The 27172-nt window shown below is 36.5% G+C and overlaps 3 protein-coding genes and 1 non-coding gene across 4 annotated transcripts; 1 reads left to right on the forward strand and 3 right to left on the reverse strand.

Moving 5' to 3' along the window:
- The first annotated feature begins 1149 nt into the window (after positions 1–1149).
- Positions 1150–5142, forward strand: LOC145783485 (coiled-coil domain-containing protein 12-like). Its single transcript, XM_082595371.1, has 2 exons — positions 1150–1405; positions 2171–5142. The coding sequence occupies exons 1-2, from the start codon at positions 1178–1180 to the stop codon at positions 2417–2419; spliced, it is 477 nt and encodes a 158-aa protein (XP_082451497.1). The 5' UTR covers positions 1150–1177; the 3' UTR covers positions 2420–5142.
- Positions 4286–8451, reverse strand: LOC145783486 (chemokine-like protein TAFA-5). The gene is made up of 3 exons (XM_082595373.1): positions 8347–8451; positions 7933–8076; positions 4286–4443 (listed from the first exon to the last, which is right to left on the reverse strand). The coding sequence occupies exons 1-3, from the start codon at positions 8441–8443 to the stop codon at positions 4286–4288; spliced, it is 399 nt and encodes a 132-aa protein (XP_082451499.1). The 5' UTR covers positions 8444–8451.
- On the reverse strand, positions 6723–6795 carry Trnam-cau (transfer RNA methionine (anticodon CAU)). The gene has a single exon. It is a non-coding gene; the product is annotated as a tRNA-Met (tRNA).
- A 7049-nt stretch (positions 8452–15500) lies between the features above and the next one.
- Positions 15501–24273, reverse strand: LOC145783162 (peroxiredoxin-like 2C). Its single transcript, XM_082594953.1, has 5 exons — positions 24118–24273; positions 21437–21505; positions 20518–20677; positions 19992–20120; positions 15501–19635 (listed from the first exon to the last, which is right to left on the reverse strand). Exons 1-5 carry the CDS (start codon positions 24271–24273, stop codon positions 19508–19510), a joined length of 642 nt encoding a protein of 213 aa, XP_082451079.1. The 3' UTR covers positions 15501–19507.
- Positions 24274–27172: the final 2899 nt, after the last annotated feature.

Here is a 27172-nt window from a genome sequence, read left to right on the forward strand (position 1 = left end):
TTTTGCAGCAATTATGCCCACCCAATTTATTACACCCTGGGTAGAGGTGTAACAGGTAGCCAGTAGGCGTAAGTAGAGTAGACAACCGGAAACAGACATTGCCGTCGGCTGCAGCATGGGTCAGGTGTAGGGATGGGCAAAATAGAATAATTAGCTATTCTAGAATTATTCTAGAATAATTTTTCTAATTTAGAATTTCGAATACCTATTCTAGAATAATTTTGTTTAATTTCAGAAAATGTCAAAAGCTTTGTTTTTGTTCTGGTTTTATTGAGGACACATAATGGAAAAGCGGCAACAAAACGAAAAACAACAGTAACTGTCGCTGACAAAATACAGTTGCAATGAAAGGACTGAGTTTGCTGTTCTGATTGACCTAATGTTTTGCTGCACGCCTAACTCACTTTTTAATCTCTGCTTGCGACTCAAAAAGTGATTTTCAGCTAGTAAAAAAGATACGATACATAACACGTCAACAAATTAGCAAACCAAAACAATTTATTGTTTTTTGCTTTTGCATATAGTGTCGATCTCTGGTTTAAATTCAGTGGTCGACAGACGTAAGCAGGCATCCAGGGTTTCATCAGCCATTCTGTTCTGTGTGTTGCTTTTTAATCGCTTTATAACGGAGAAAGTGCTAGCAACAAAAGCAAAATATCAATGCACGTTTGTGTCGTCACAAACCGACATTGTTCCCTCAAAGTTACCTATTGACCAGATTATGCGCGACTTGTTTAGGGTTGTGGGGAATGAAATGTATTTATAAAACGTAAGTGTATTTTTAAACCTTGGATTTAGCACTGATATTTCCGGCATGCACAAAAGTGTTCGTGGGCCGCATGCGGCCCGCGTGCCAGGGTTTGGACCACCCTGGTCTAAATAAAAAAAATCTTAGCGCAAGTAGAGTCTACAACATTAAAGTTTTGAGCTAACGATAAAAATTGTTAAATCAAGCTCTTGTTATAATTAGTACAATAATATTAGGCCTACATGTAAAGACTCATTATTCTCCCTTGTTCAGTTATCAGTAAAAAAATTGAGATACTGGCTTTTCATATATCTTTGAAAGCTAGAGATCTTTTGAAGTTTTTTTACAAAATAGCAAATGCTTTAATTTGGTTGAAAAGCAGCAGTATTTTTTTCAGTTGTTGATGTATATAAATCAAATATAGTAAAAATGGGTGATGAAAAAATAGGAAATCTAGAAGAGGAAGCTAGAAAAAGAAAAGAGCGACTAAAGGCATTACGGGAGCGTAAAAAGGAAAATGAGCCTCAGGCCAAAAAAGAAAAAAAGGATTTACCAAAACCAGAGCTGAAGTTGCGAAACTATGACCCAGTTTCTGAAAATCTTAAAAGTGCTCAGCTCTCGGATGCTACTCCTGGCTCAGTGGAAGATCATATAAAAGTAAGATCGATTTGAATGTTATTGTAATAATAATACGTAAGAAAGTTGTAACATCATTCAACAACGTTGACCTTTTTTTGGATTTTGAACAATGTTTTCTGTAGACAAATTTTACTTATGCATTGTTTTAACATTTTCCAAAGTTAAACATATTGTTTTGTATAAAGTGTAGTATTCATGGGGTACCTCTAAATACCATTGTCAGTGTTGCAGGATGTTTTTAACTTAAAATAGTATTTTATCTATTGAAGTCGATTTGAAATAGTAAGTTACCAAAGGAATCAACAATGTCACAACCTGCAATGGCTACAACTTTTTGCAACTGAAAAGTAAAACTAGCCTAGTTTGTTGGGAAAAATTTTCGGTTCTGGCAACCCTTGAAATTTATCAGACGTTGTTGGTATTTTGAGTGATTGTTGGATTATAATCTTAACCCTAACCTGTTCTGATTGAAACTGGCAACCCTGACAATGCTGGACAATAGGTATTTAGAGGTACCGTTTTTATGTTTCAAGAATGATCTGTAGGTCAATATGTTTACCAGAAAAGTTTTTTTGGATTAGTTTTGGAGACATTGAAAATAGTTACTTTTGTTGTCCAGGTGAATTTTTTAACAAACTTGAAACGCTTTGAACAATTCTAGTTTTGTCCCTTCTTGTTTCATACATCGCATTTGTACTTTTATTTCGAAAATGAAAAACGATTCACTTGAATGAGCAACTGAAGCTACAGTATTTTGTGTCAAATTTTGCCTTTTTTCTTTAGGAACAAGTTACAGGTGAGACCCCAGCACCAACAGTAACTGACGAAGTAGACTTACTTAACCTTGCACCAAGAAAGCCAGATTGGGATTTAAAACGAGATATCAAGGAAAAGCTTGATCGTCTGGAAAGGAGGACTCAACGTGCCATTACAGAACTGATTCGGGAGCGGTTAAAAGAATCAGCAAAGACAGATATTTCAAACATAAGCAATGCACCTGATGCCCCAGAAGTGGAATATGACTCAGACTGAAACAGAAGTTTCTCGTATTATATATGTAGCACTGCCATGACCTTGGAAAGCAGGTTATAAATTTGACAGAACATTGGTAAAAATGATCAATGGTGACCATGAACGGAATTGACTGTTTTTGATATATTATGCTGCCGGACTTAGTCTGCATATATTACCAAACCAAATATGCAGGATGCAGGTATTGTGGTAAACAACTGATCATTACAATCTCATACACTGAATTGTGTGAAGATTTTTAAATACGAATTGCTTTTTATATAGCTTCAAACGGACATACAATGTTTTTTGAGACAGTCTCTTCGAAAGCATCCTGACTGTTACATATCTGCTTCAAACAGTTTTCTTTTAAGGACAGCTCTTTATTTCACCAGTACATAGGCACTAAGTAAATATATCATTAAATCCCTTGCCACACAGCTGTGTGCTCTCGGTAGGTGTCGAACTGGGGCTCTTGCGGGCGTTGTGCTTGGGCTTTCACCACTACTGAAAGCTTGTGGCTTTAGCAAGAGATTTGATGATATGATTAGACTCGGTGTACTGCTAAAACGAAGCTAGCTGTCGCTAAAAGAAAGCTGTTTGAAGTACCTATGCCACAGCCAAGATGCTTTCGAATAGACTGTCTGCGACAATTCGGTGCCGCCGATTCGGAAATATCCGATTTGGAGGAGGTCCTTTTCGAAGAAGGCGATTCGGTGCAGACGTTCTTGGAAATCTAGCGACTGCTGTTTATTTAGAGAATTTGTATGGTTCATTTAGGTAAGCGCCAAGCGGTTTCAGTTTCCATGTGACACCCATGGAAATGAAACCGTTTATATTGTGATTGTTTTACAGCCGAGCGAGTACCATTTTTCACAACTTAACACGAGGGCGCTGATTTTGGGCAGTTTACGTCTGTTTTATAGCCCGACTATTTGTTTTTATTTCATTTGACAGGCATTTGTGTGTAGACTTGGCGTTGTCAAAATGTCCTGTTCTGCAATATCATTTTAATTTCAAGGGGTGTTCAAATATACGACCCTCTTGATTGGTTTTATTAAAATCGTCGTATTGTATTTTATGGAATGACAAAGAAAACATGATGTCATATGTCTGATGAGGAAAAAGAAAATCAACAAAATGTGTTATACTTGAACACCTCTTAATGTGTTAAATTCAGTTTGTTTTTATTACTACTATCACAACGAAAAACAATATATGCCAAACATAGCGGAAGTTTAAAAAAAGGTAGAAGCGACAAAACTTATACTGCCTGTACGTTTCTCATTAGTTAGAAATAATGACAGTCAAACCGTGAACACGTTGTGATTGAGGTTTTTGTTTATAAACTATAATCGCCATGCTATAATTATATGGATTTAGTAAAAAGTTAACCTTTTATGTTGCTTTTCCAAATGCGCCCATGTTATGGTTTCGAGAGCAATACGAATTACAAATGCCTCAATATCGAAACAATTGCAGCCTATTTCTAGTGCTTTAGCGTCAACAGGTGAACAAAAAAATAACCACACTTTGGAATCGAGGTTACTGATGTTGGGAAATAGAAATGGTAGAAACTAGTCCACTGCATTTTGCGTTGTGACAAGCAATCTTTTGTAGCCACAGCTTATTGATTGATTCAATCTTTACCCTCGGATTGACAATGTTGCTGCCTGTGAATTATATTATCTACCAGTTGCAGTTGAATGGAGAGCTGTCTTGAAATACGTTGCTCAAGCGCACATCCCGAGTGTCGAATCAGCGCCACTTCATGACGTAATCAAGTAGGTATAAAAATTGACTGTGATCAGCCAAAACAGTAGCCTGACACTTCAATTGAAGCATAAGCCTATATTGTTCTTGTCGTAGATTGACTTGAAGTTCTTGTTAGTCGGCGTTCTTTAGCATGTCTGGTAAAACTCGAACAATTCTACTTGTAACGTGGTCGTTGCATTGCCAACCCGCCTTATCTGGCAGCACTGCACATGTCTCGTACTCGTAACATGGGTCCATGTCACACCAGGACCGTAGCTTCATGATGTACTCTGTTGAGGAAAAGTAAAGCTAATTACTCAGAACCTTATGATAAGCAAAGTCCACGTTTTCAAATAAGAACCAGGACTGTGGAGACGGGAGAAAAAAAATAATGACTTCGACTTCAGTGTTGCTAGATTTTTTCACTTTTTTAAATTTCATTTTGGTTGTGATCGATATTGAAATGCCGACGTTTTACAAAAACATACGCTTATATTTTCTTGTAAAGTTTTAGAGCGCAAGACAGGGAACAATATTTCTTTAAAAATGATTGCAAACAGAAAATTATCCTCGGACTGACAAAGCCTTGATTGGTTATTCCTGGTAGTTTCGCATACTTGTAGAGGCTCTTGACGCAGGGCCGGTTACCGAGATTGACAAAGTGAAGTTTCCGATTGTTGAAGTGTTATTGGCGGGGAATCATTTCATCCATTAGGTGCCGCTGAATGGAGAGCAGTCCTGAATATGCCTTGCTCAAGCGCACACCCCAAGAGTCGAACCAGCGCTGCTTGATTTTGAAGCTTCTTCGTACACGAAGTCACGCGCTAACCAACTGACTGAGCTATCGGGGCGGACAATGTATATTTTAAACCTTTGGGTTATGTCATCTTTTGTTGATGTCAAATTTGTATGTTTACTTTGCCGTTCTGTACATGTTTGCGCCAGCAGCAAAAAATAAAATTGTCTGCTGTCTCTGCACAGCTGTCACCTGTGTGTGTGATTATGAATGTGTACTGTAGTTGTGGTGGTGGGTTACCAGCAGGTACTGTAGGTGCTGATTAAGGTACTGTAGGCCTAAAGCTGTTTAGGCCTACTAGAGAAGGGCCTAATTTTGCAAACCAAGACAAACTAGTAATGACACTAAACTCAATTTCGATAAAAGTGGCACCTACGTGGTTTTGGAAATGGGCTCTTCACATGTAGTAGGGTTGGGATTTCGGGATCAAATTTGAAATCCCGGGATTTTTACTCCTTAATCCCGGGAGTTTTCGGGATTAGCAAAGTAGAAAAATACACGTGCAAGCTACACAGACCACATTTATTTATGGTAATACTGACACAAAACCATGAAAGCATCGAGAGTATCATCGTTAAGACGATTTCTGATTTTGCTTGCAAAATATCTAAGAGCTGAAAGTGCGCGTTCAGCCTCAACAGATGTTGGCTTAATACTTTTCAATGCCTCATATATATTGTTCAGGTTTTCTGGCCTTTTTTTGCTTGATTCATATAGCAGCATTTCTTTTTGCATTAGCCTACTCGAGCGCCGACATCACAGTTTTGTGCTTCTTCACTTTCATCTTCTGCTACGAAAGCATGCACCCCTTGAGCTAAAGTCATTGCTGCTATCTTCTGTAATGGCATTTTCATGCTATTCAGTAGAGCCTCGAATCAATTCAACAGTTGGGATTTGGAACAATCTTTGAAGAAGGTTCGTGGCCAGGGCAGCAAGTTTCTGACGTTTTATTTTATGACCAGGCTGATCCTGCGCTTGATCAATGTAGAAAGGTTTCTTGAGGTAGGCTACCCAAAACGTGAACCAGTTCGGCATTCCGACGCTCGTCGATTCAAGTCCTGTCTAATTTCCAAATGTAGTTTGAGTCTCTTTAAATTAACATCTTCAAAATTCGCCATTTTGAGCTAAATTTTAACTTCTCTTTCGCAAAAAGATAGGGCAGAATTAACAGAAACTGTCCGAGTATGCTACGACTGAAGCGATTGCGTAGTTCATTGTTATGCCATGGCTGTTATAATGTTATTATTATCACACTAATGTGGAGAGTTCAAGACAACCAGCTGATATTGTAAAGCTGCTTTAAAACCAAAATAATAAGTCAAGCGATATGGCGCTACATCAGCTTTTGTAGATGTTTTCTAGAAATCCCGAGATTTTAATAAAATTAATCCCGGGATCGTGATCAGAAAAACGGGTTAAAATCCCGGGATCGGGATTTCCCGAGGTCCCAACCCTAATATGTAGGCCACAGCCTACTGTAGGCTACTGGATCTGTATCACTATCAGCCTTACAAAAATTTAATCTTAAAAAAATTGAGTGCCAAATTTTTCCAGGGCCTATAAGGCCTTAATAGCCTAATGGTTAATCTGGCCCAGGTTACCAGATGACCGCTTAATGGCCTTTCGCTACCATTCTGATCGCAATTCGCGCCATAATCCAATCAACAACTGCTGTAACCTACAATGCTATGTTATGATTGTTTGTTTATTAATTTTTACTTATTCTGTTTGCATATTAGTGGTGCCATAGAAACAAAATGGATTTAAAAAAAGTGCCCCGAGTGAGGATCGAACTCACGACCTTGAGATTATGAGACTCACGCGCTACCTACTGCGCCATCGAGGCTTCGAAGACCGAGTCGGCAAAGAGATGTCTCATTGCGGCTGACGTTACTATATCGGCCAACAGACAATTTTTGTTTTTTTAAATACAGCAAGTCAATTTATTTTGTTTTAACAGCGCCATATAGTATAAAAAAATAAAACAGCAAACCTTGTCAGTTCTGAGCGTTGTTTTAATTCGGTACATGTGGGATAATTTAGATTAGCCCACTCAAGAAAACAAAATACGTTAAATATATGAAAACAAAATACGTTAAACTTATAAATTTATGAAAGTTTTGGTAGAGAGTTCGCTTTGTTAAACTGGACAGACAAAACAAAGTAACTTTAACGGGTTTAGCATAATGTATTACACAAAAAAATTATAACATAATTAAAATATAGGCCTACTCAAACGTTTTCGACACGTGCTTGTGTTCACATCAGAAATTACAAATCGGCAATAGCCTATAGCTAAATAAATGAAAATTTAAAGAGTTTATTTTAATTACGTTATTTTTTTGTGTAATACATTAATTTATGCTAAACCGGTTAAAGTTACTTTGTTTTGTCTGTCTATGATTTATAAAAGCAATAAAAGATATCAGCGTATTTCAAAAAAAAAAAATCATAAAAAAAATTAATAAGTTACAAAGTAACTTGAAGACTGTATTGTATAAGAATAAGATGATAGGACTATTATTACTGTATTAAGTTGACCGACGTGTTAATATAACCATCTTTTATTTTTATTTAGGCTACCTACAGTAGCCTATTATTTGATCTATTTATTAAAATTAAGTGTTTACCGTGGCGAGACTAATAAACTTCTCAATGGATTCGAAATCAAACAAACTTTCGGAATATTGCAGCCTAATAACCATCATAAACTAAAATGGTAATGGGCTGGTCAATGGTCATAGTATAGCAAAATATCAGGACAACAGATGGACTAACAAATTAACAACTTGACCACTCTGGGAAAACAAACGCAAACGAAGAAAGCCAAAAACAAGATGGAGAGACGGGATTGATAAAGAATGTGGAACAACCAACTGGTAGCCTATACAAAAGCACACGGTTGACTAGACTGGCGAAAAAAGGGGAGGCTTTCGCACTGCAGTGGACTATAACAGGCTGAAAATGATGATGGTTTATTCACCTGGCACACAAGCGGGTCGGTCTCTGTTCCATCCTGCCAGTTTTCCAACTGTGCATTGGCATTCCATGGATCTTTCTACGTGTGTTCTCCCAGACGACATTGTTTTCTTTGTTATTGTAACTTCGCAGGCATCAATCGAAAAATCTGTACAGGTATTTTCACATTAGATTTTTGATAACAAAAGCCCTTCGAATAGTCTCTATGTGGCTAACTAAAGTATCATCTTTAAGTGGAACTTACTTACGACGTGGAAATTTATTTGACTAACAAACAGTAGCCTAACACTCTTTATAGCGTGACGGTTGATGTTTAAAACATCTTGACCTGCTCCAGATCCGATTTTTTTTTAGGCACAAATCTGTGTCTGATGATAACTTATTACAAATTTAAAAAAATTATATCGATTTTGTTTACCTTTATCGGGGTTTGGCAGAATTTCTTTTGTCAACGACATGTCCACAAACAAACTTATTATTATGTAAAGGATTAAAGTCATACAAAACGTCATCATGAACACAATAAGCTTACTATAACAATCAAATCGGTTTTCAAATAAGATTCTGAAAATAAAAGTTTTTATGAACAGGGATGCTGCGGCAACGTATGAAAAAAGACACTTTTCTTTTATTTTTGTAATTTTTTTGTGTTTTTGTAATGTTTCTTTTTGCCAAATGAAGAATTAAAAATGTTCATGCTTGAACTTCTGTTAGGCTATGTTTTCTTCTTCTTTTCACGCCCAAGTTAATTATGTTAACTTGTTTTTCGGTGAAACACTAGGCTACTTTAAAATCGAGAAATTTTATCAGCTAAAAAGTTTGATTTACATTGATTCAACGTCTACAGACTACAGACAATACATCTTTGCAAAAAGGGCAGACTACAGCATGAGATCGCCCATTTGATTGGTATATTAATTTGATGACATTTCGAATATATTTTCAAAAAGTAGCAAGGATCAATGTAAAAAATTATTGTTTTTTCGGAATTCTTTTTCAGACTAAAAGTTCTTGAACTTGCAAGCACTATTTCTGGAAGGGAAAGATGTCATAAAATTAACAATGGTGTAGTAGTCTCGCTACTTGGATTATTGGCGTTGCATATTGCTTTGAATGGAATTGCAGCTATTATAGGAAGTAGCTTAGTAGCCTAACAACTATTTTGGAAAACTTTCCTTAAAAGTGCAAACCAATCGCTTTCCATCAGCTAATGAATGGTAGCTTATCATTATGTTAGTCCAGCAAGATGTAAGCTACGATGACCATCGCTTGTACAATCAAAAAATAACATGATCATGATTTGCTGCATATGTATTTGACTCCAAAGTTTCTGTGAAATTATTCTTGGCTAGTTCACAGAGCCACGTAGAGCCGTTGAGAAGGTATTTTGGGCCCGGTACCAATGAAAACCTTGGCCCCAAATCAAGACATTTATAAGAAAAATAAACTGTATCCAAAGAATATGCTGTGGTTTTATTTATGTTTTCGGGCCACATGAAAAGGTTCTTGGCCCCTTAAATTATCCTGTGCCGGGTCCAAAGGTAGGCCACCCCTGGACCCCTGTCAATGCTACTGGAGCCACGGATAAGAGCTGAGCTTGCTGCTTGCTTCAGGTTGATGCACACCAGATCCTGGTATGCTTTCGACAGGATTACCAAAGTCCACATCAATATTTGACTAGTATAGGCTGATGTCCAAGCCATCTGTTTCATGCGTTGCATGCCGAAATGACCACTATGTAAAAAAAAAAACATTAACAAATAAAAGTCTTGGCTAGTGCAAAAATGGCTTTGCATTGGAAATGAGGCAAGTTTTCTTCAACTCTTGTCAGCTTTGTTGGAGAAAAAAAATTGTCCTCCACCAAAAACTTAGAAAGAAAACGCTTGTCTACAAAAATACCTAGCCTAATGTTTAAATACCATCCCTAACATGTTAGAGGATTTACATACTGTACCTTACAAGGAATTGAACGTGGTCGTTTAAGATTTTTCGCAGCTGGCTTCTACTGTGGAAGCAACAACGATAGGTAGCGTATGGAAGCTTTTGCTTTTGCGAGCCAAAAAGGTGGCCTATCCTAGGTAGGCCTATATCAATCTATTTGTATGGCCGCCGCTCAAGCTCCTCAACAAAATTTTTTCATGTGTTAAATTTTGAGTAAGTAATTTTCTAATTGTAGCCTACAACCTGTTTTCTGCGTAAGTCTTTCTAAACGTCTGGCTTTAATTGCAAATTGTCGGAATTTTATTGCACTTATATCTCCCTCAGGAACACAACTTATGCGATATTTAATTGAAACTTCTATGCTAAGATTACAATGTTATTTTACAGATCAACTTAGAAAGTAATCAAAACCAAACGATTGCCACAAAGCTTATCCGATATCAATAAGCTATTCTTCTTACAGTAGCCTACGTTTTGTCAATTCATAGATAACTCTTTACAGTAGAGAAAGAAAAAAAGTGTCGAGCTCGAGAGTCAGGGCTTATCAAAGGAGAAAATAGGGGCTGGGCGGAGAGAGACAATAGATCATAATTTGGGCGTGGGATTCAACAGCCTAGCCCCTTTCTAGAATGATTTGGATTTAACAATTATTTATTTGAAGACACTTAAATTTTGTTTGGACTTAAAACGGATATATCATTTATTTCATGTTGATGGCATTGAGGAGTGGTTCAAAATATTTATTGTCGATCTACAACTGCAAAGATCTTTTAGTATCAGTGCTTACTTTTAATTTTTGTATCAGATTTAGAAAGTTATCGCAATATTAGGCCTACCCTGCTTGTCGTTATGGCGTTATGCAAGAAAGAACATAATCGGTAGGCCTACCGTACCGTTTATAAAGTCTTCGACATGACCCGACCTGGAATCGACCTCAGACCTAGTAACACAAGAAACGCAGGTGAAAGCTACTTGAGCACTGAGCTGGTTCAAATTTTTGTGTTGAAGCCTCTGTGAGTTAGAATTCCCAGACATCACGAAGTTACCTTTAGAAAAACCTTTCGAATTATGTGATGTGGGAGGCTAAGTAATCACTCAATTATTGTCTAAAAGGAAACTTAGCAAAAAGCGGAAGGTATGCATTGAATGATACCAAGATATATATAGTTAGTCCTACCATATTTTCATCACCTAAAAAGAGGACACGTTTCGCCAGCAAGTAGAATTTTACTCTTGAAGAATCGTTTACATAATTTTAGATCGTTACAGTAGCCTATAGGGCTACGCAGCAAAAGTTACCGAAAAAAAAAGCAAGAAAACAGATGGACTGAACGTTTAACTTATTTTTAGTGCTTCTTTAAGACAACAAATGATTTTATATTAAGAGTCAGCAAAAAGTGAAAAAATACCTAATTTTTTAGACAGTTTCAGTCAGACAGTCATGATCGCAAAAATCTGCAAAATGTGACAAATCAGGCACGATCTCCAAGTAGCCAAGCCTTAATTTTTTTCAACAAAGAATGGTCAGCCTTAACGAAATTGTTAAATTACTTGCAAGAATTACTTTTGAACAGACATTTGTATGCTTGCGGCTCATCTTTCTTGCTCTCTGTATTTTAAAATTAGTTTTTTCGCACCTTGCGTTTCTACCATATCATGTGATCTGTTTAACACCTTTTGATGCACTTATCTTTGATTCTCATGGAGCCTATATCGTTGAGTTTGAGCTAGTCAGAAGTACTGTGCAGTTTTTGTCTTTTCCTGTTTATAGATTTAGTTAACCATTGTAGGCTATTTTATTCAGATGTAGTTAACTTGTATGTATATTATTCCTGAAGAGGACATCTTGTGATGTCGAAAACGTTCGATACTTAATTTGTTGCGTAGTTTTGTGTTTCTATAATGTAATAAACTTGAAGATGTTAAACTTGATCACGTTACTCGGCTTCTTATGCCTACTTGCAAGAAATATGATTAAAACAGTAGGCTGCACATAACCGTTAAGATGCTAAAAACGATGTGAACTAAAAAGCTGTTCCTTTCCTTGCAAAGCTGCAGGGCTATCCATGCCACGATTTCTTTTGCTGTAGGGTAGGTGTTATAGGCTACACATTGCACCTATAGACATTCGTTTTGATTTGTTTCAAGTAACAAACGAACCAAACTGAGTTGGTACTCAACAATGTCTACTAGCGTTGTATCAATATAAAACGTATGTAGGAAAAAGAATAATTTTTTGTTAAAGTGTGATTAATGAGCATGGCCTTTAAAATGTCGTTTAATATCTTACAGTGAACCAGGTAATAAACGTTCAACAACAGTTCCATAAAATGCGCTAATTTCTTGTAGAATTTGTAAATCAGCACGTTACATTGGTAGCCTAGACAAAATGTTTAGAAAACAAATGGCGTACAAGCTGTCGCCAAAACGTCATCAAGCAATATAATCCCGTTGAAAATATAAGCATTAAAAGAAAACCCAAACTGTTAAAAAAGAGAACATTTGAGCATTTTTTAGTGTCCTCGGAGGATAGTTAATTTTTCTTGAAAAAAGAGGACAAATCCTCTTAAAAGAGGACGTATGGTAGCCCTACCTATAGTTTAGTTTTCATAAATTTTAATTTTATGATGACTTCGACTGTGTTCGAATTGTGGCATTAAAAAAATTTAACAATCTCACTGCAAACTTTGTTAAATTTTTTGAATGCTACAATACACAATATCTCACTGCAAACTTAGGCCATTAATGCTAACTCCATGACCTCTCATTGCAGCGTTTCCGTTGCTTGCCCACTTTCTACCGCAAACTACGTCGTAGGCAAGAACGGATTGTTTTGATAAGTCTACATCTCAATTGATTATTATTATTTTTCATCGGCTGATATAACGATTCTACATTATTGTTTTGTTTTTTTTACTTTTTCAGGATTGCATCTGCTAGTTGTCTCGGTAAGAAATCTTAGGAAGTGCAACGCTTTTTCTGTCAGGTTTCTATTGATATTATCAACCATATAGTCTACTGTAGGGGAACGTTCAAATATTACGTAACGCTTTTTTTCCGAATTTTTGACACCCCCTTCCCCCATGTAACGCCAACGTAACGCTTTTTTCAATCCCCCCCTCCCCCATGTAACGCTTTTTCACTACAAATTCAGCACAAAAAACTACCATTCCGTACTCGAAAGCGTTACGTAACGTTTTGCTTGAACCCCCTCCCCCCCGATGTGACGCTAACGTAACGCTTTGCATAAACCCCCCCCCCCCTCCCCCTCGAAGGCGTTACGTAATATTTGAACGTTCCCTAGGTCTAACTATTAAGTTATAGCCTATTCAGTAAATGAACCAGTTCGTTGTGCATTATTACACCATGACCATGCCTTCTCAATATCCCGAATATGTAACTGAGCATTCACGCTTGTACTGGGGCCAAGGGACGTTACCAGTTAGGCTACAACGCACATAGGCTACTTTCATTCTTCAGACTTTTCAATCAGGCTACTTTTTACTTCCACGTCGAAACAGAAAAGACGTCTAGCAAACTGCTACATCGGCTGACTCTCATGGAAAAATGTAGACTGTCGAAGAATGAAAAACTGCTGCCTGCTTATTTCTACTGTTGTGGGAGGCCTAATGGGCTGCTGATGCTGCTTTACACATGTTTTTGTAGATAAGGTAACAACAAAACCAACTGTTCACCAATAGAACATTTCTGTGTTACATTGAAACGGCACTTTAAATCCATCTGGCATGCTACATTTGAGCTATAGGCTACCGTACCGATAGGAGGTAGCTAGCTACAAAAGATTATAACATCACCCTTTTCTGTTTTATTATATAGGTTGGTGTTTGAAAGGTTTTAAAGATTTAATGTCAGCTTTTTATTAAAAAAACTTTCGTTGTGATTGGCTTCAATTTTTCTGCTTATCTAGGATTACGTATTAATTATTTATCGCATCTGCTTAAGCGGTAATCAAGAGAGGTTAGAAATAGAAGCAATCTAGAATTTAGACACGAAATAAAAAAAAAGAAGCTTTTTTAAATTAAAATATAGGAACGAGTTGAAAGGATTTCAAAAGCTTAAGAAGTTCAATTTTATCGACTAACCGTCATACAAATTTCTTGCCATCAACAACAGAAGTCTTTGTTTGAATATATCTGACTTACCGTACCTTGCATTTAATTCTGGAAACATTTGTCTGTCTATTATCATGCTGTTCGACATTAACCCAGCCGAGGGCGAAGAGCTAGAGCCTACTTGTGTTTTTCAAATTATGCACGAGTAGGAATTTGGTTATTGTCCCTCAAAAAGTTTAAAAAAATTCAGTGGACTTAGGCCTCGTGTTTCAAACGTTATGACTCAAATAGTGAACAATTTATTTCATCTTTCAATGTTAATAGCGATATGACATGAAGTCTACCATGAGGACATTATGGGGATGGGTAGAAACATTATAGAAAAATATTCGAATTTTATTGCTACGTTGCCTAAAAATTATGAAAAGCACTGCACTTCTTCTTCAATGCCTTGCCTGAACCAGGCATCGATGGCCTCAAATAAATAATTACACCAAATATTCCTATTATATGTTGCATGGATTGTCGTTAAATTGTTTCAGATGAGTTTGTCTGCCAGATGCCGCTTTCCAAAAATTTTATCAGTTAAAGAGAGATGCTCCAGTTTTTGCTTTCTTATTAGGCTACATGGCTAAGAAATAAATAGTGTCTGGTTTCCATACTTTTTACAGAGATCTGGTTTGGTTCACTTAGTGTAAAATTTGTTTATTTGCCATCCATGAAACGCGTTGCATTCTGCGGAAGCGCCACATTTCGAAGGCACTAATTTTTTCAGCTATTTTTGTTGAGATATTCCAGGTTTCATAGTTGTAACGAAAAACAGGATAAATATATAGCATTTTAAAACTCTAGACCTCGTCTTAAAGGAGATATTTTTATTGCAAAGAATTGGTTTCATTTGTTGAAAGCTTGCTTTTGCTTGGACTCTTCTTATGTTGAGCTCTGTTTCGTCTCTTGCATCCCAATTCATCATAGTACAGAGGTACTTGAATTTTTGGACCTGTTTAAGAATTGTTCCATTAACTGATAAATTACAAATAGGAGCTTCGGCTGCTTTTTTTGGACTACACACAAGAGCTTATATTCATTACATTGTAAAGTCATAGAAAAAATAGCAAGCAATAGGCAAGATTAGGACCAATCGGACAAAGGTACCTTTTTGCAATAACAAAAAAAAATAGGTTGCTGCTGCTTGATAGGCTGCTGACAACATGGAATAAAACACGCTTATTTAAAATAGCTGATTTTTATAGCCTACTCGCATGACCAGGAGATTTTAGCAATATGTTTCAACATTCTCAACTTTATATTTTAGCTTTAGCCTACATGCCGCCCTAAAGTGAGATTGTATACTGTATGAAGGGTGGGGATGTGGTTTAGTTTTCTTTCTCAGTCTTATGTTTCTGCCGAGTCTTGCTTCCTGTTATTTTATCGAACTCCGTGCCATCACTAAATTTCTTCGTGATTGCCCTGTCACTAGCAAGTTGTTCCCACGGTTCCAGATCAATGTTGGCTTGAAAACTTTTATTTGATCTTTATAAAAGTAAGATGTCTCTAACTGTATTGATTTGTTCATTTAAAACTCGTTCGACCGCCTGAATGTTAAAATGCAATGCTGGTTGCATGTGGGAAGCTATATGCTTTCTGATGCGCAACGGTATTGCAAGTGACTGTCAAAAACAGTGATCATGCAGTTCACTGGGTTGCTTCGATGTAGTCTAATCTTCACCGACTGAAAATCAAACGGCGATGAACAGTGTCTGAAAAATGTAATAACGCTGGTTTGTCGTTCAATCATGACTAGCAAAGTAGAATATATAAAGTAAGGCACATGGATGAGCGACTAAGTCGACCGGTTAATTCAGACACAATACAAAAGCCGACATGCCACAAAATTACTGCGCAAAAACACAAATTAGAAAAAAAAGCATTCAACCTTGCAAAAATGCCAAATAAAAAACAGTACCAAAAACTAAAGCTACGCTAGTGTTGGACTGTGGGAGCATGTAAAGGCTACAGTGTGCATGTGCAAAATGAAGCTGGGATTTTATATTTTTCTTTTTTATTCCAAAGATTATAGTTTTGAAATACAGAGAAAATAGCAAGAGGCCTAAATCTTGGACAATTGCGTAGAATCCCGAAACTTTCAAATCTACATCAGTTGAAACCAAACGTGCTCTTTCAGCTCTTGAGCAGTTTGCTACTGAAATCTAAAATTTCTTTGGAATTTTAAATATACTGTAGATTTAAAACCCAACCAAAATGCGGTAAGCTACAGAAAACTTCGACCACAAAATAATAACAATGTGATACTTTGGCACAGTAGTAAGCGGCTAAAAGCCGTCTGTAACGTAAATTCGACAGTGCAACCTACTTAGTTAGTATCCTACGCAAGTTACGAGTACATACATTTTCAATACAGGGCACATTCGTCCATCTTTGCACCGAATAAGCTCGTTTTGATGGTTTGGTTCTGGTAGCTTGTTGTTAAGATTTTAAATCTTAGATGCAGACTGGAAGAACAATAATATAACAATAAGAAAAACATGTACAACTTTTGTTGGAGATTTTGCATTGGCCAGTGTCAACTGAAGGCTGCGGTATCAGACTGCACCAGACAAAGGAATTTCCATCATGAGGTAAATTAAAAAGCAAATTAAAAGTTTACTGCATACATATCATTCACAGGTATAAAGATAACCATCTTAGTAAGTAGTTCTCAAAATATTCAATTTTTACTGCAGACTTCACTCTCACATTTCAATCTTATGATAAATATTAAAATTAAATCCTATTTGCAATGGAAAAACAATCTAACAATGAATGAAAGAATTTAATTGTGGGCACATCTTATCATCGTTTAAACAAAACTATCATTCGGGCAGGCTATACTTTTTTTTTACAAATCACTATTTCTAAAAAAAAAAGTTTAAAATAGTTATAGTACAGTACATGCAAACAATAATTGAACATGACTTCGAGACGGCTCTAATCCGGTTTAAACCAGATTATCATTGTTGTCATGCAAAGCTCTACACCAAACTTTGTAAAACTAATCAAGTTTTGGAAAATGTCTTTTTTCTACAAGGTAGCCTAAGTTCTTAATCCGGATTAAAGTGCATTATTCCAGAACCAACAACTGACGAGGCTGGCAACGATATGAATTCTGTGCAAAATATACCACAGTGACTGCGTGCATGGATGGCGTATAAACAATACACACGTTGAAACAACAGTGGTTCAAACTACATGCAAAGTACGCATACTAAAGCTGTTAAACGAACGAGACAGTGAAATAAATGAACTTTATAAATTAGCCCAAGAATAATATACAGTGGCATGCTCTGATCCTACGTTAAATTTCTATGGTAAAGGAATCAAATATGGTTAAAATCCGCTTTCGAAACAAGAATCTAGGCCACTGGTTCTCAACCTTTTTGTTTTGGCGGACCCCTTTTGGTACCTTCGAAGCGGTCGCGGACCCTTAAAAAAATTTTATCTGAAATTTTTGGTATATCGCTTCTTTTATAATGGAAGCAAATGTTTCATAAGTTTCGAAGCGACACACATAGAAGAATTTGTTGAACTTGCGATGCACATATGACGATTGATGACATTGACGAAATTCTGTTATCAGCTTTATGTTATTGGCAGACAGCATCAAAAACCAGTAATCTATAATTATGTTGATTTTGTGTTTTTCTATAAAAATCAATAGAATTTTGCGACCCTTACAAAGAATTTCTCCCTTTTTTCATTTCCAATCCATATTAATTCGTTATAATCTTTGTCATTCCAAAACTATGAGTGGTGATAGACTGCTGACCAACGTTTGTATTTCTAAGTTACGTATTGATCAATAGACTGCTGTCTTAACAGAATTAAGTTGAACATAGCCTTATAAAAAAACTAATTCATTTATATGATATTTTTTTAGTTAGGAAACCAAATCTTTGTGCAATGTCTTTTGAAAGTTCAAAGGACATCACACCAGTTCGAGGAAAGTACAGTTTGAAAATCACGGTGATACACAAATAAAGCACAACCAACCAATTTTTAAATTTCGTAACTTATTAATCATTCTGCAAACTCGGAAACTTTCACGAACCCCCTGAAATCGCTTCGCGGACCCCTAGGGGTCCGCGGACCCCCGGTTGAGAACCACTGATCTAGGCCATTTCCACACATGGGAAACAAACAGAGAAATACAAATTTGGAATATTAATTAAGTTTGTAATTTTTCATTGTTGCTTAGTGGGGTTGCGGAAATAAACAGTAAGGGGGCAGTTTTACTTAGAATCGCATTTTTCGTACTTGTCATAAATAACAATCTACACACAAAAGTTCACCCACAAACCATATATTGCTGGAAAAAGGAGGAAATAAGCTATCCAAAAATATTTACTTTGTTAAGCTGGGGCAATCCATTAAGGGTTTATACCATTTTGAATTTGTACATAAAATCAACCGATTGTCTCCATTGCAGCCCTAAAAACTCAAAAATGGCTAGAGGTAGGGACATCAAACTGCATAGTGATCTAGTAGGGTATCCTAGCCATAAATTGAAAGAGGGGATTTCTTTTAACTCTTTTATTTTTTTAAATATAAAATTTTTTATAATTGCTATGCATCGAGAGCAAGTTTGACTTCAGGATTTGGTAATAAAATATTTATTACTCTGAATATTAAAACAAAACTCAATCATTATGTCCGTAAGGGCCTACTGTACATCTGTTACAAATTTTAGCCAATTCTGACAAGTAGTTTTCTAGAAGAAACATTTCTAGTGCACAAAAACATGATTTTGAGTAAGTCGCGTTTGAAAAATAGAATTAGGTAAATTTATGCCTTTGACTTTAAATGTGACTTTTTTCTTCTATGTCCAAATTGTCCATTCACAACAACTAAAATATACATAATGAACAAAATACTGAGTTTAAAGGTGGCGGTATTTAGCTTATTCATTATTAGATTTTGTAAGGGAAAATACAAAACATCTTGCAACTAACATTCTCACAAAAATGCAAATTTTTATTCACATTTTAAACTGAGGTGCGTTCAGAAAACCTTCCGTTTGAAGCCTAATGAGGGCAAATAGGTAAAAACTGACTGCATATTGAATTGAAATTTTTTTTTTCTAAGTAGAACTGCCCCCTTAAGATTTTTGAGTTTGCATCGCGTATTTAAAACCTTACTTTTCCTGTGAAATTTTCTGTAAAATTTTGACTGTAATCTACATTCTACAACTGAAAAAGGTTCAACATAAAATGATCTACAAAAGGCAAAAGCGAACGCATTCTAAACATATAAAAGCGAGAAATAATCGAGTGCAACAAACTAAACATATTATTTAACGTTATAGACTGCTATTGTACTGAGCGCATTTGTAATTACGAAAAAGCAGCTTTTTGTTAGGGGCAAAAACAAAGTGCTTACTGCAGCGAAAATTCCGTATGGATAGAAAAACTAAATATCGTGGACACAGATACAGTGGAGAAAATCGAAAGTTGAACTGTGGCTTTTCGTAACGCTTAGCAAAATCTAGTTGCTTTTTGGATAAAATCACTACACATCTTGAACTTTGTACTTTAATCGGAAATCAATTCTAGGAAGTCCAGCAACCTGCAAGAGTTCGTTGATGGGAGTGTGGTCTAATGGATGAGAATCTCGATGAAAAAATAGGATTTCATCAGCTGCAAAAACAATATAGGTTGATTAAGTTTATTTGATTCAAAAAATAAGCTTTGGTTGAGAGTATTTATCTCTGGACAGACAGACGTCTTTAAACAAGCTGAACCAATAGTTTCTCGCTGCTTCCTACTGCCTATAGTGTTACTCTGCTATGATTAATTACATTGTACAATGCACGCGACTGTATAGTATGTGTCGCAACGGAGACGAAGTATAATCATTCTCAATTTATTTATTGGAAACTAACTGTCAAATACAGGAAAAATCAAAGCTACTGTACTACAAGCTATATGGAGCACAAAATAATAAAAATAACACTCTGAGACGCGTTCTTAACAAGTTGCAAGAGTTTTCTTACTTTTGTCGATAACCAACTGTCCACCTTGTTGTAAGGGATCGCCTTGTTCAATTGTGCTCTTTGCAAACCTCCACAGAGTCGTCATAAAGCCGGTGAAGAAATTCGATTTCACATGAGGACTCGTACTTGCTGCTCACAAAGTTATCATTTACAAAACTGTACATAAGTTTATTGCTAGAACTGTGGCCTACTGTGTGACTGTTTTTTTTTCGCTGAGACTTTTCGGTCATTAGTCCGAAACGACTTGAAAAAATTCGGTCATTTTTTATTTATTTCGGTCATTTTTTCTGATGAAAATATTTCTATTTAAGTAGCTGATACAAACCAAAATTTGCACTTCTTGAACATTTAGTTTCGCTGAGAAAAGTTTGAAAGTTACCACAAGAATTACGTTGATAAGCCAGAAAAGCAATAAATATTTTAAACCAATATACTGTTGAATGTATAATATGTAAATTTATTGCTGCAAAGGATACATATAACAGATAGCACATGTTTAGAGTTTTAGTTATAAGTAACTTAGTACCTCCAAAAGAAGGTTGAGGTCCCTCGTGCAACCCGAGCACCCTGTGTATGTCCCGTTTTGAATCACAGTACATTTCATGACAGAAATTAGTTTCTTCACAGAAGGGTTGAATGAAACGTGATGGCCCACATCCAATCATTATCAACTTGACTTCATTTTCCTAAACGTTAAAAAGATCTTGCAAAAACCAAACTGATGAAACTAGAAGCATCTGGCTCAAGCGCATTCAAAGTTTCAATGTAATATACACTGTGGTTCAACAGAATGGCTGAAAGAGTTAAACTGATATGCTCATTGTGAACACAATGTCTCTAACATGGCTAACCTAACACAATAAGCAAGAAGTTAACTAACATCAGCTGCATAGCTGAGTGTTGAGAACATTCACGAGGCGCTCAAAGAGATGTCGATTCGACGCCGCTCAACAGCAAATGGCTGTGTCTCTGCAAGACATTAATGGCATGCCAAAATAATGAGAGCAGTTGATCCAGCCGACGAATTACAATGCTTGGTGACCGCTTTCAGAGGAAGTTTACATAGATGAGACTACTGTTGTTTTTAAAGAGGAACTAAAGGACACAATCAGACAAAAGCGAACAGAAATACACAAAGTCCAAAAGAACTAAAACAAAACAAATAAATAATGTTTCATCTTTTCAATTTAATTTGGCAATGAAATTACAAATTGCGTTTGGCACTGCTTGCGCTTTTTGGCTGCTAGTTTTTATCATGGGGGCAGTTGTTTGTTTTTCCACCCAAAGCTTATAATAATCTGATCATAACTTGTGCCAAATTTGAAAATCATGTCTTTTATAGTGTTTGAAAAATGAAAAGTCTTATCATTTTTTTCCCCACTTGATACATGAAACTTAAAGTACCTAAATGAGATAAATAATATTTCATGTATGATGTAATTCACCTGTAAATCTCGAGGAAATATTTTGGAAAAGTCTTCTACATATTCTTTTGTAACATAATCCAAAAAGTGCTGTAAAGATATTGCTGCAATTAGCTGAAGTTTGTTAAATGTTACAAGATTAAAGTTGAAAAAAATATTTGCAAGAAATGATGTGACCTTTTAACAATTAACAATATAAGCCAATAGGTCACTATTTGCTATTACAGTATATAATCTGAAAATGCTGAATTTGTGGTAAAGATACGATCATTTTTTTTATCTTGTGGAAATAGATGCTAGGTTTTTTGACTTTCCCATTCAGGATTGTACACATAATGATTGGTTCTAAGCTGCCTACAGAAGAAGTAATTATTAGTCTTTCAACAAGGTGTCAAACTATCTTGTGACTTTATTGATGTTACAAGGAAGTTTATAAAACTTCTTTGAGGTTGTCAATAATAACACCCATTGCCCAATAAAGGGAACGTTCAAATATTACGTAACGCCTTCGAGGGGGAGGGGGGGGGTTATGCAAAGCGTTACGTTAGCGTCACATCGGGGGGGGAGGGGGTTCAAGCAAAACGTTACGTAACGCTTTCGAGCACGGAGTGGTAGTTTCTTGTGCTGAATTTGTAGTGAAAAAGCGTTACATGGGGGAGGGGGGGATTGAAAAAAGCGTTACGTTGGCGTTACATGGGGGAGGTCAAAAATTCGGAAAAAAAGCGTTACGTAATATTTGAACGTTCCCAAAGGTAAAACTAAAGGTAAAATTCAAACGCTGGTTTATTAATCTGGAACAAAATTAAGCTGTAAAAGTATTACAATGTTACCACATTTCATATATCTTGCTTCAAATGATACATTATCATATATTGAGTGTTTTAAACAATATGATCATTCTTTAATTACTGAACGCCATACTGCGTTGATTCTTAGATATTGCTTCCCCGTATGGTCATATATCGCACCATCCAGCCAATTTCAGCATCTAAAACTTGTAAACACTGATTTTTAAGAGCTAAAATTTTGAGTAAAGGTGTCTAGTAGAAGTATATACACATTGTACGTATAGCTCTGATTAATTGTAATTTATGATGAGACCAAACTGAAACCCAACACATATGTAAATATGGCTAGTTTACTTATGTTTTGTTAAAATGGCTATATGAAAGGACATTTGTAAAATAGAAATAAATCATATTGTTCTGCTAGAGATAAACTTGATCCAAATGATCGAAAATTTTAACTGTGGTATTTTCTCAAAAACCAATCACAAAAATGTAAAATCTGGTTAAGCATTTTTTTTTCTGGAGGCATCAGCAACACCTTAATCTATGTATTTGTGGCACAACAAATTACAACTATTTACGAAGATTTATTATCAAGATATGTTCTAAGAAAATAGTGTATTGGGAGCTGGTATACAAGTCCCCCCACCAGGCCCGCAACCAGCAAATATTTTCGGGGGGGGGGGGCATTTAATTTTTATCAAAGAACAAACATTAAAATGATGCATTGTGACATTTTTATGTTAATGTCCACAAACAAAATCGTTAGCATGGCTTCAAACCAGCGTAGCCTACTTTCGGTTTCGATAGTCTACACCAGTGGCGTAGCCAGGAAAAAAAAATTGGAGGGGCCAAATATTTGATGAATTGAAGAGAACGACAAAGTGTTTGATTTAAGACATCGCCACCTGATGTGCAGTGGCGTATCCTGGTGGGTTGAGCAAGGGGAAGCAATGAAACTGGTGGGGGTGAGAGCGTGCCGAACGCACGCGTATTCTAGGGGGGTCCGGGGGCATGCTCCTCTGGAAATTTTTTGCAAAATTACACTCAAATAATGGATTATAGCGCTTTCTGGAAACACTTTTAAGATAATATTTGTATGAAATTTATTAGCAGATAAACATTTAAACAGCTATTAACTTATTAAAGGTAGCTCTTACACACGAACGGGCAAAATCTGTGGATAAAATTAGAGAACACCAAAAACTTAGCTACACAAAAACATAACAGAGTAAGCCATTCTGAAATTGCTTCCACAAATTAGTTAAAAGAAACGTAAATCGAGTAAATTTTGCGCGATTTACGATTTGCAAAATTTATTGGTGTCTTTCTGTGTGTCTAAATATAAAACAAGTCCTTGTGGTGTTCATAGCCAGATGTCTTGGAAAACGTTATAAATTTCTACAAATTTTATTATATTTTCAACAAAGCGCTCAACTTCGGAATTCAAGCTTTGAAAATTTGGGGGGCCATGGCCCCTTTCGCCCCCCCCCTCCTGGCCACGCCTATGGTCTACACTCTACAGTATGGCTGTACGTGTACGACGTACGTCTATTCATAGTAGGCTACATTTCATACTGCATAGAACGCTGAAAATTGTTTCAAAAAATTTCGGGGGGGGCAAATGCCCCCAATGCCCCCTCCTGGTTGCGGGCTTGCCCCCCACCCCCCTTGGCAACTCATGACAAAGAGGAATTGACCAAAACATGTGGATTGAAGTGTGTGAACAGTACAGCAAAGGTAAAGTAGTTTCACCCTATATGTTTGGTTGAGTCCTGTCTTTATCATTAGTTACCAAGGGGTGGGGGGACTTGTATACCAGCTCCGTGCATTGTACGGTAGCCTCACAGCTTGACTGGTATGAGCTTCCAGCAGTCATATTAAATCAATTGAACAATAGGCAACATGTCTTACCCTTAAAAACACAATGATGCAAGTGCAACCCTTTCTTAAATCTTTCAGATATCTTGGTTGGCCAACGTTGTTACGAACAATACAGTTGTCCAATTCTTTGAGATTAAACAACTTTTCAGGTAATCTTTCCATTTCAACGGTAATTGGAATCTCCATTTTCACGATTTCCATTTATTAAAATAATTAGGAAGTCAATAAAATTAACATCATCGTACCACCTTAATTCACAACTATGAATTATGCTTAATGGGCTAATATGACTGAGTAAAATTGCGCATAGCGACCTGTTCAACATTCAACAACAGAGAACACTGAACAGAGTAACAGCCAGGGATGCCAGCGACAAATTTCCAATAAACTTAGATTGTGTGCTAAAAAAAACCCAGATGAGAGAGAGAGAGAGAGAAAACTTTTATTTTGTCTGTTGCAACAATAGCATGGTACAATTATACATAACATGAATAGATGAGGCAAAAAAAAACCAGGTCCAGAAAATATGTAGTAAAGCGGTTAAAAAAACCTGCGTGTGCTTTCAGCACCATTTTAAATCATTACACAGAAGCCTCAGAAAGCTACAAATAGTGACACGTATAATCGTATATATAATTATACAATATACGGTGCATACAATATACAGTCCGTTATTGTGTTGATTATGCCGCGTGTGCGCAATGCGGTTTGTACCAGCCCTTGTTAGTATTCACTGCCGCAAGAATTCTCTACAGAGGTTACGACTTTCGAAAGCGACATCGAGTCTGTTTGCAAGCGCATTAAGCTAAACGCACGCTGTGTCAACGTAGCAAATTATGTTATTTTTGGGTGCATTCCACATTTGATGACATTGAATCGACGCAAAATGGTAGATTTTTGCTATGTCTCAGGCAGCAAAATCAGTCATTTTTACATTGATTTAACGTCTACAGACGTTAAATCAATGTGAAAATGACAGATTTTTTTTGTCTGGGGTGGGATTGTAGCATCGCTACTCGTTCTAGTGATTATTTATCGCGAAGCTGTTGCGGTTCGCATTTAAAAATGTTTTCCTGCTGCTGATCGCTAGTTCATCTATTGTTTTATGTATCAATGCAGCATAAAAAGTTGCTTCCACGCAGAAATATGCGTAGGGGCCTGGCCCCCACGGCTTAGGCGCTTATGAATATAACTATATACAAAAACAAGAGCTTGGTAGGCCTATAATATGGGCTCACAGTAAAGATTTTTAAAAATTGCCTTTATGGTAAAGCGTCTAGCTAGCAAGGTTCAGTGTGTGTTTAACCAAAATTTCTAAAACTGACTAGATGTATGAGTGTATAGGCTAGCCATTAAGGTTAGTTTTGACTTTTGAACTAAACTTTTTGCTGTGTGAGTTGTAGACTGCGGCTGAGGAGAATCATCATGCCTGCTTACTGCTTACAGTTTGGTGTACAACTACAATAACTTGGTTCTTAGCAATAAACCCTGCTTAGCCTTTTTCATTTGAACATAATGTTGAAAAGAATAGGAAGTGGCTACATTTACGGCGCCGTAAATACAGCCGTTCCATGCCTTTTTTTTAATCTTTACGTCGCTTTTAATGCGCATGCGCACTAGACTGGCCCAAAAAAAAGAAAAATCGGAAATGTCATGCTCCACAAGCATTTTCTTGTTGCATTTAACCTAAAACTTACTCCTGCCAATTTTTTTTCGATTTGAAGAATGTTTGGAGGTAACTCATAACTTTACATTTTAGGGGAAAGTAGGCGAATTTACGAAATTTGATGCATTTCCAAAATTTTAACAAAATTTTTCTTCATTTTCAGTTGTTTAGTATAGTACATTGCATATTGGAAATTTATAAGGATAATATTTTATTCTGTGTTTGATCATGCCATCCAAAACTAGAAGTTCTCCAGAAATTTGGATACTGGGGCATTTCCAAGAAGATATTACCTCTTCCGGATTACCAACAAATAAAGAGGTCCTTCGAAAATCTATGTTTCAGCATCAAGAGAAAGGCTTGTGTATAAGTGAAAGTGCTAAAGTTGCAGTAAATGCAACAGTTAGTTTCTGGAACAAGGCACATATACCTACCCAAAGAATTGGTTCTGCTATCAGAAAACTTAACAAACTTCTCAAATAATATCATGCTATTAAAAGCCAACCGGCTCAAACAGCACAACTGCTATAGAGCAAAGGAGGGATTATTCCAAGCCGATTTAGATAATCTATTTGATATCTCATCAAAAATTGGGAAACAACAATGTAAAATGAAGAAGACAAGAAATTCCTGCATATGCAGCAGATTGATACCACTAGCTGCAGCATGGCTGGAATTGATGGCACAAACAGAGTCACATAAACGAATGCAAAGTGAAGCATTTGCATGCCAGATGCAGCGCTCAGCAACCGACAGCCAACAAACTGTACCACTTGCTGAAATCTTATCAGAGTCTGATAATTCAACTGAATCATCAGAAGATGATTTCAACCAAGCAGCAAGCACTGCCATCAACTTCAACTTCGAAGATTAGAGTTGTCACCAGTAAAGTTGCAGCTTCTCTGGATCGCACCAATGTTTCAGACCGTAATGCAATGTTCATTATGGGAACATACACCCAGGCCATGGGCTATAATCTAAATGATGTCGTTCTCAGGGAACACTATTAAAAGATCTGTATTGTAACACGTAAAGAAACAGCTGCATCAATCAAGGCACAGTTCACACCGAAAACCCCACTTGTTCTGCACTGGGATGGAAAATTATTGCAGTACTCAGTAGTGTCAAAAACGAGCCCTTGAATTTTATCTTTTAGCTTCCACTCTTGAAGTGCATTTAAGCATGAATCAGCTTGTGTTTTCCCAGTGCCTCTACCAATTTTTGGTACACCAAGAAGCTGCTCTACTTCTGTTCCTCCAGTGACTGGGATAGCAATGCGATCTACCATTCCCTGGCCACTAGCATCGAGTAATAATTTTCCATCCCAGTGCAGAACAAGTGGGATTTTCGGTGTGAACTGTGCCTTGATTGATGCAGCTGTTTCTTTATGTGTTACAATACAGATCTTTTAATAGTGTT

Source organism: Aplidium turbinatum, chromosome 14 (assembly GCF_918807975.1).
Source record: "Aplidium turbinatum chromosome 14, kaAplTurb1.1, whole genome shotgun sequence".
Lineage (NCBI taxonomy): Eukaryota > Metazoa > Chordata > Ascidiacea > Aplousobranchia > Polyclinidae > Aplidium > Aplidium turbinatum.

Coding starts and splice junctions, on each gene's coding strand:
- LOC145783485 (XM_082595371.1), top strand. CDS start 1,178: ATGGGTGATGAAAAAATAGGAAATCTAGAAGAGGAAGCTAGAAAAAGA. Junction 1,406..2,170: donor CAGTGGAAGATCATATAAAA/GTAAGATCGATT, acceptor TTTTTTCTTTAG/GAACAAGTTACAGGTGAGAC.
- LOC145783486 (XM_082595373.1), bottom strand. CDS start 8,443: ATGATGACGTTTTGTATGACTTTAATCCTTTACATAATAATAAGTTTG. Junction 8,077..8,346: donor TCTGCCAAACCCCGATAAAG/GTAAACAAAATC, acceptor ATACCTGTACAG/ATTTTTCGATTGATGCCTGC. Junction 4,444..7,932: donor CCGACCCGCTTGTGTGCCAG/GTGAATAAACCA, acceptor TTTCCTCAACAG/AGTACATCATGAAGCTACGG.
- LOC145783162 (XM_082594953.1), bottom strand. CDS start 24,273: ATGGAGATTCCAATTACCGTTGAAATGGAAAGATTACCTGAAAAGTTG. Junction 21,506..24,117: donor GCATCATTGTGTTTTTAAGG/GTAAGACATGTT, acceptor ATATCTTTACAG/CACTTTTTGGATTATGTTAC. Junction 20,678..21,436: donor TATTTCCTCGAGATTTACAG/GTGAATTACATC, acceptor TTTAACGTTTAG/GAAAATGAAGTCAAGTTGAT.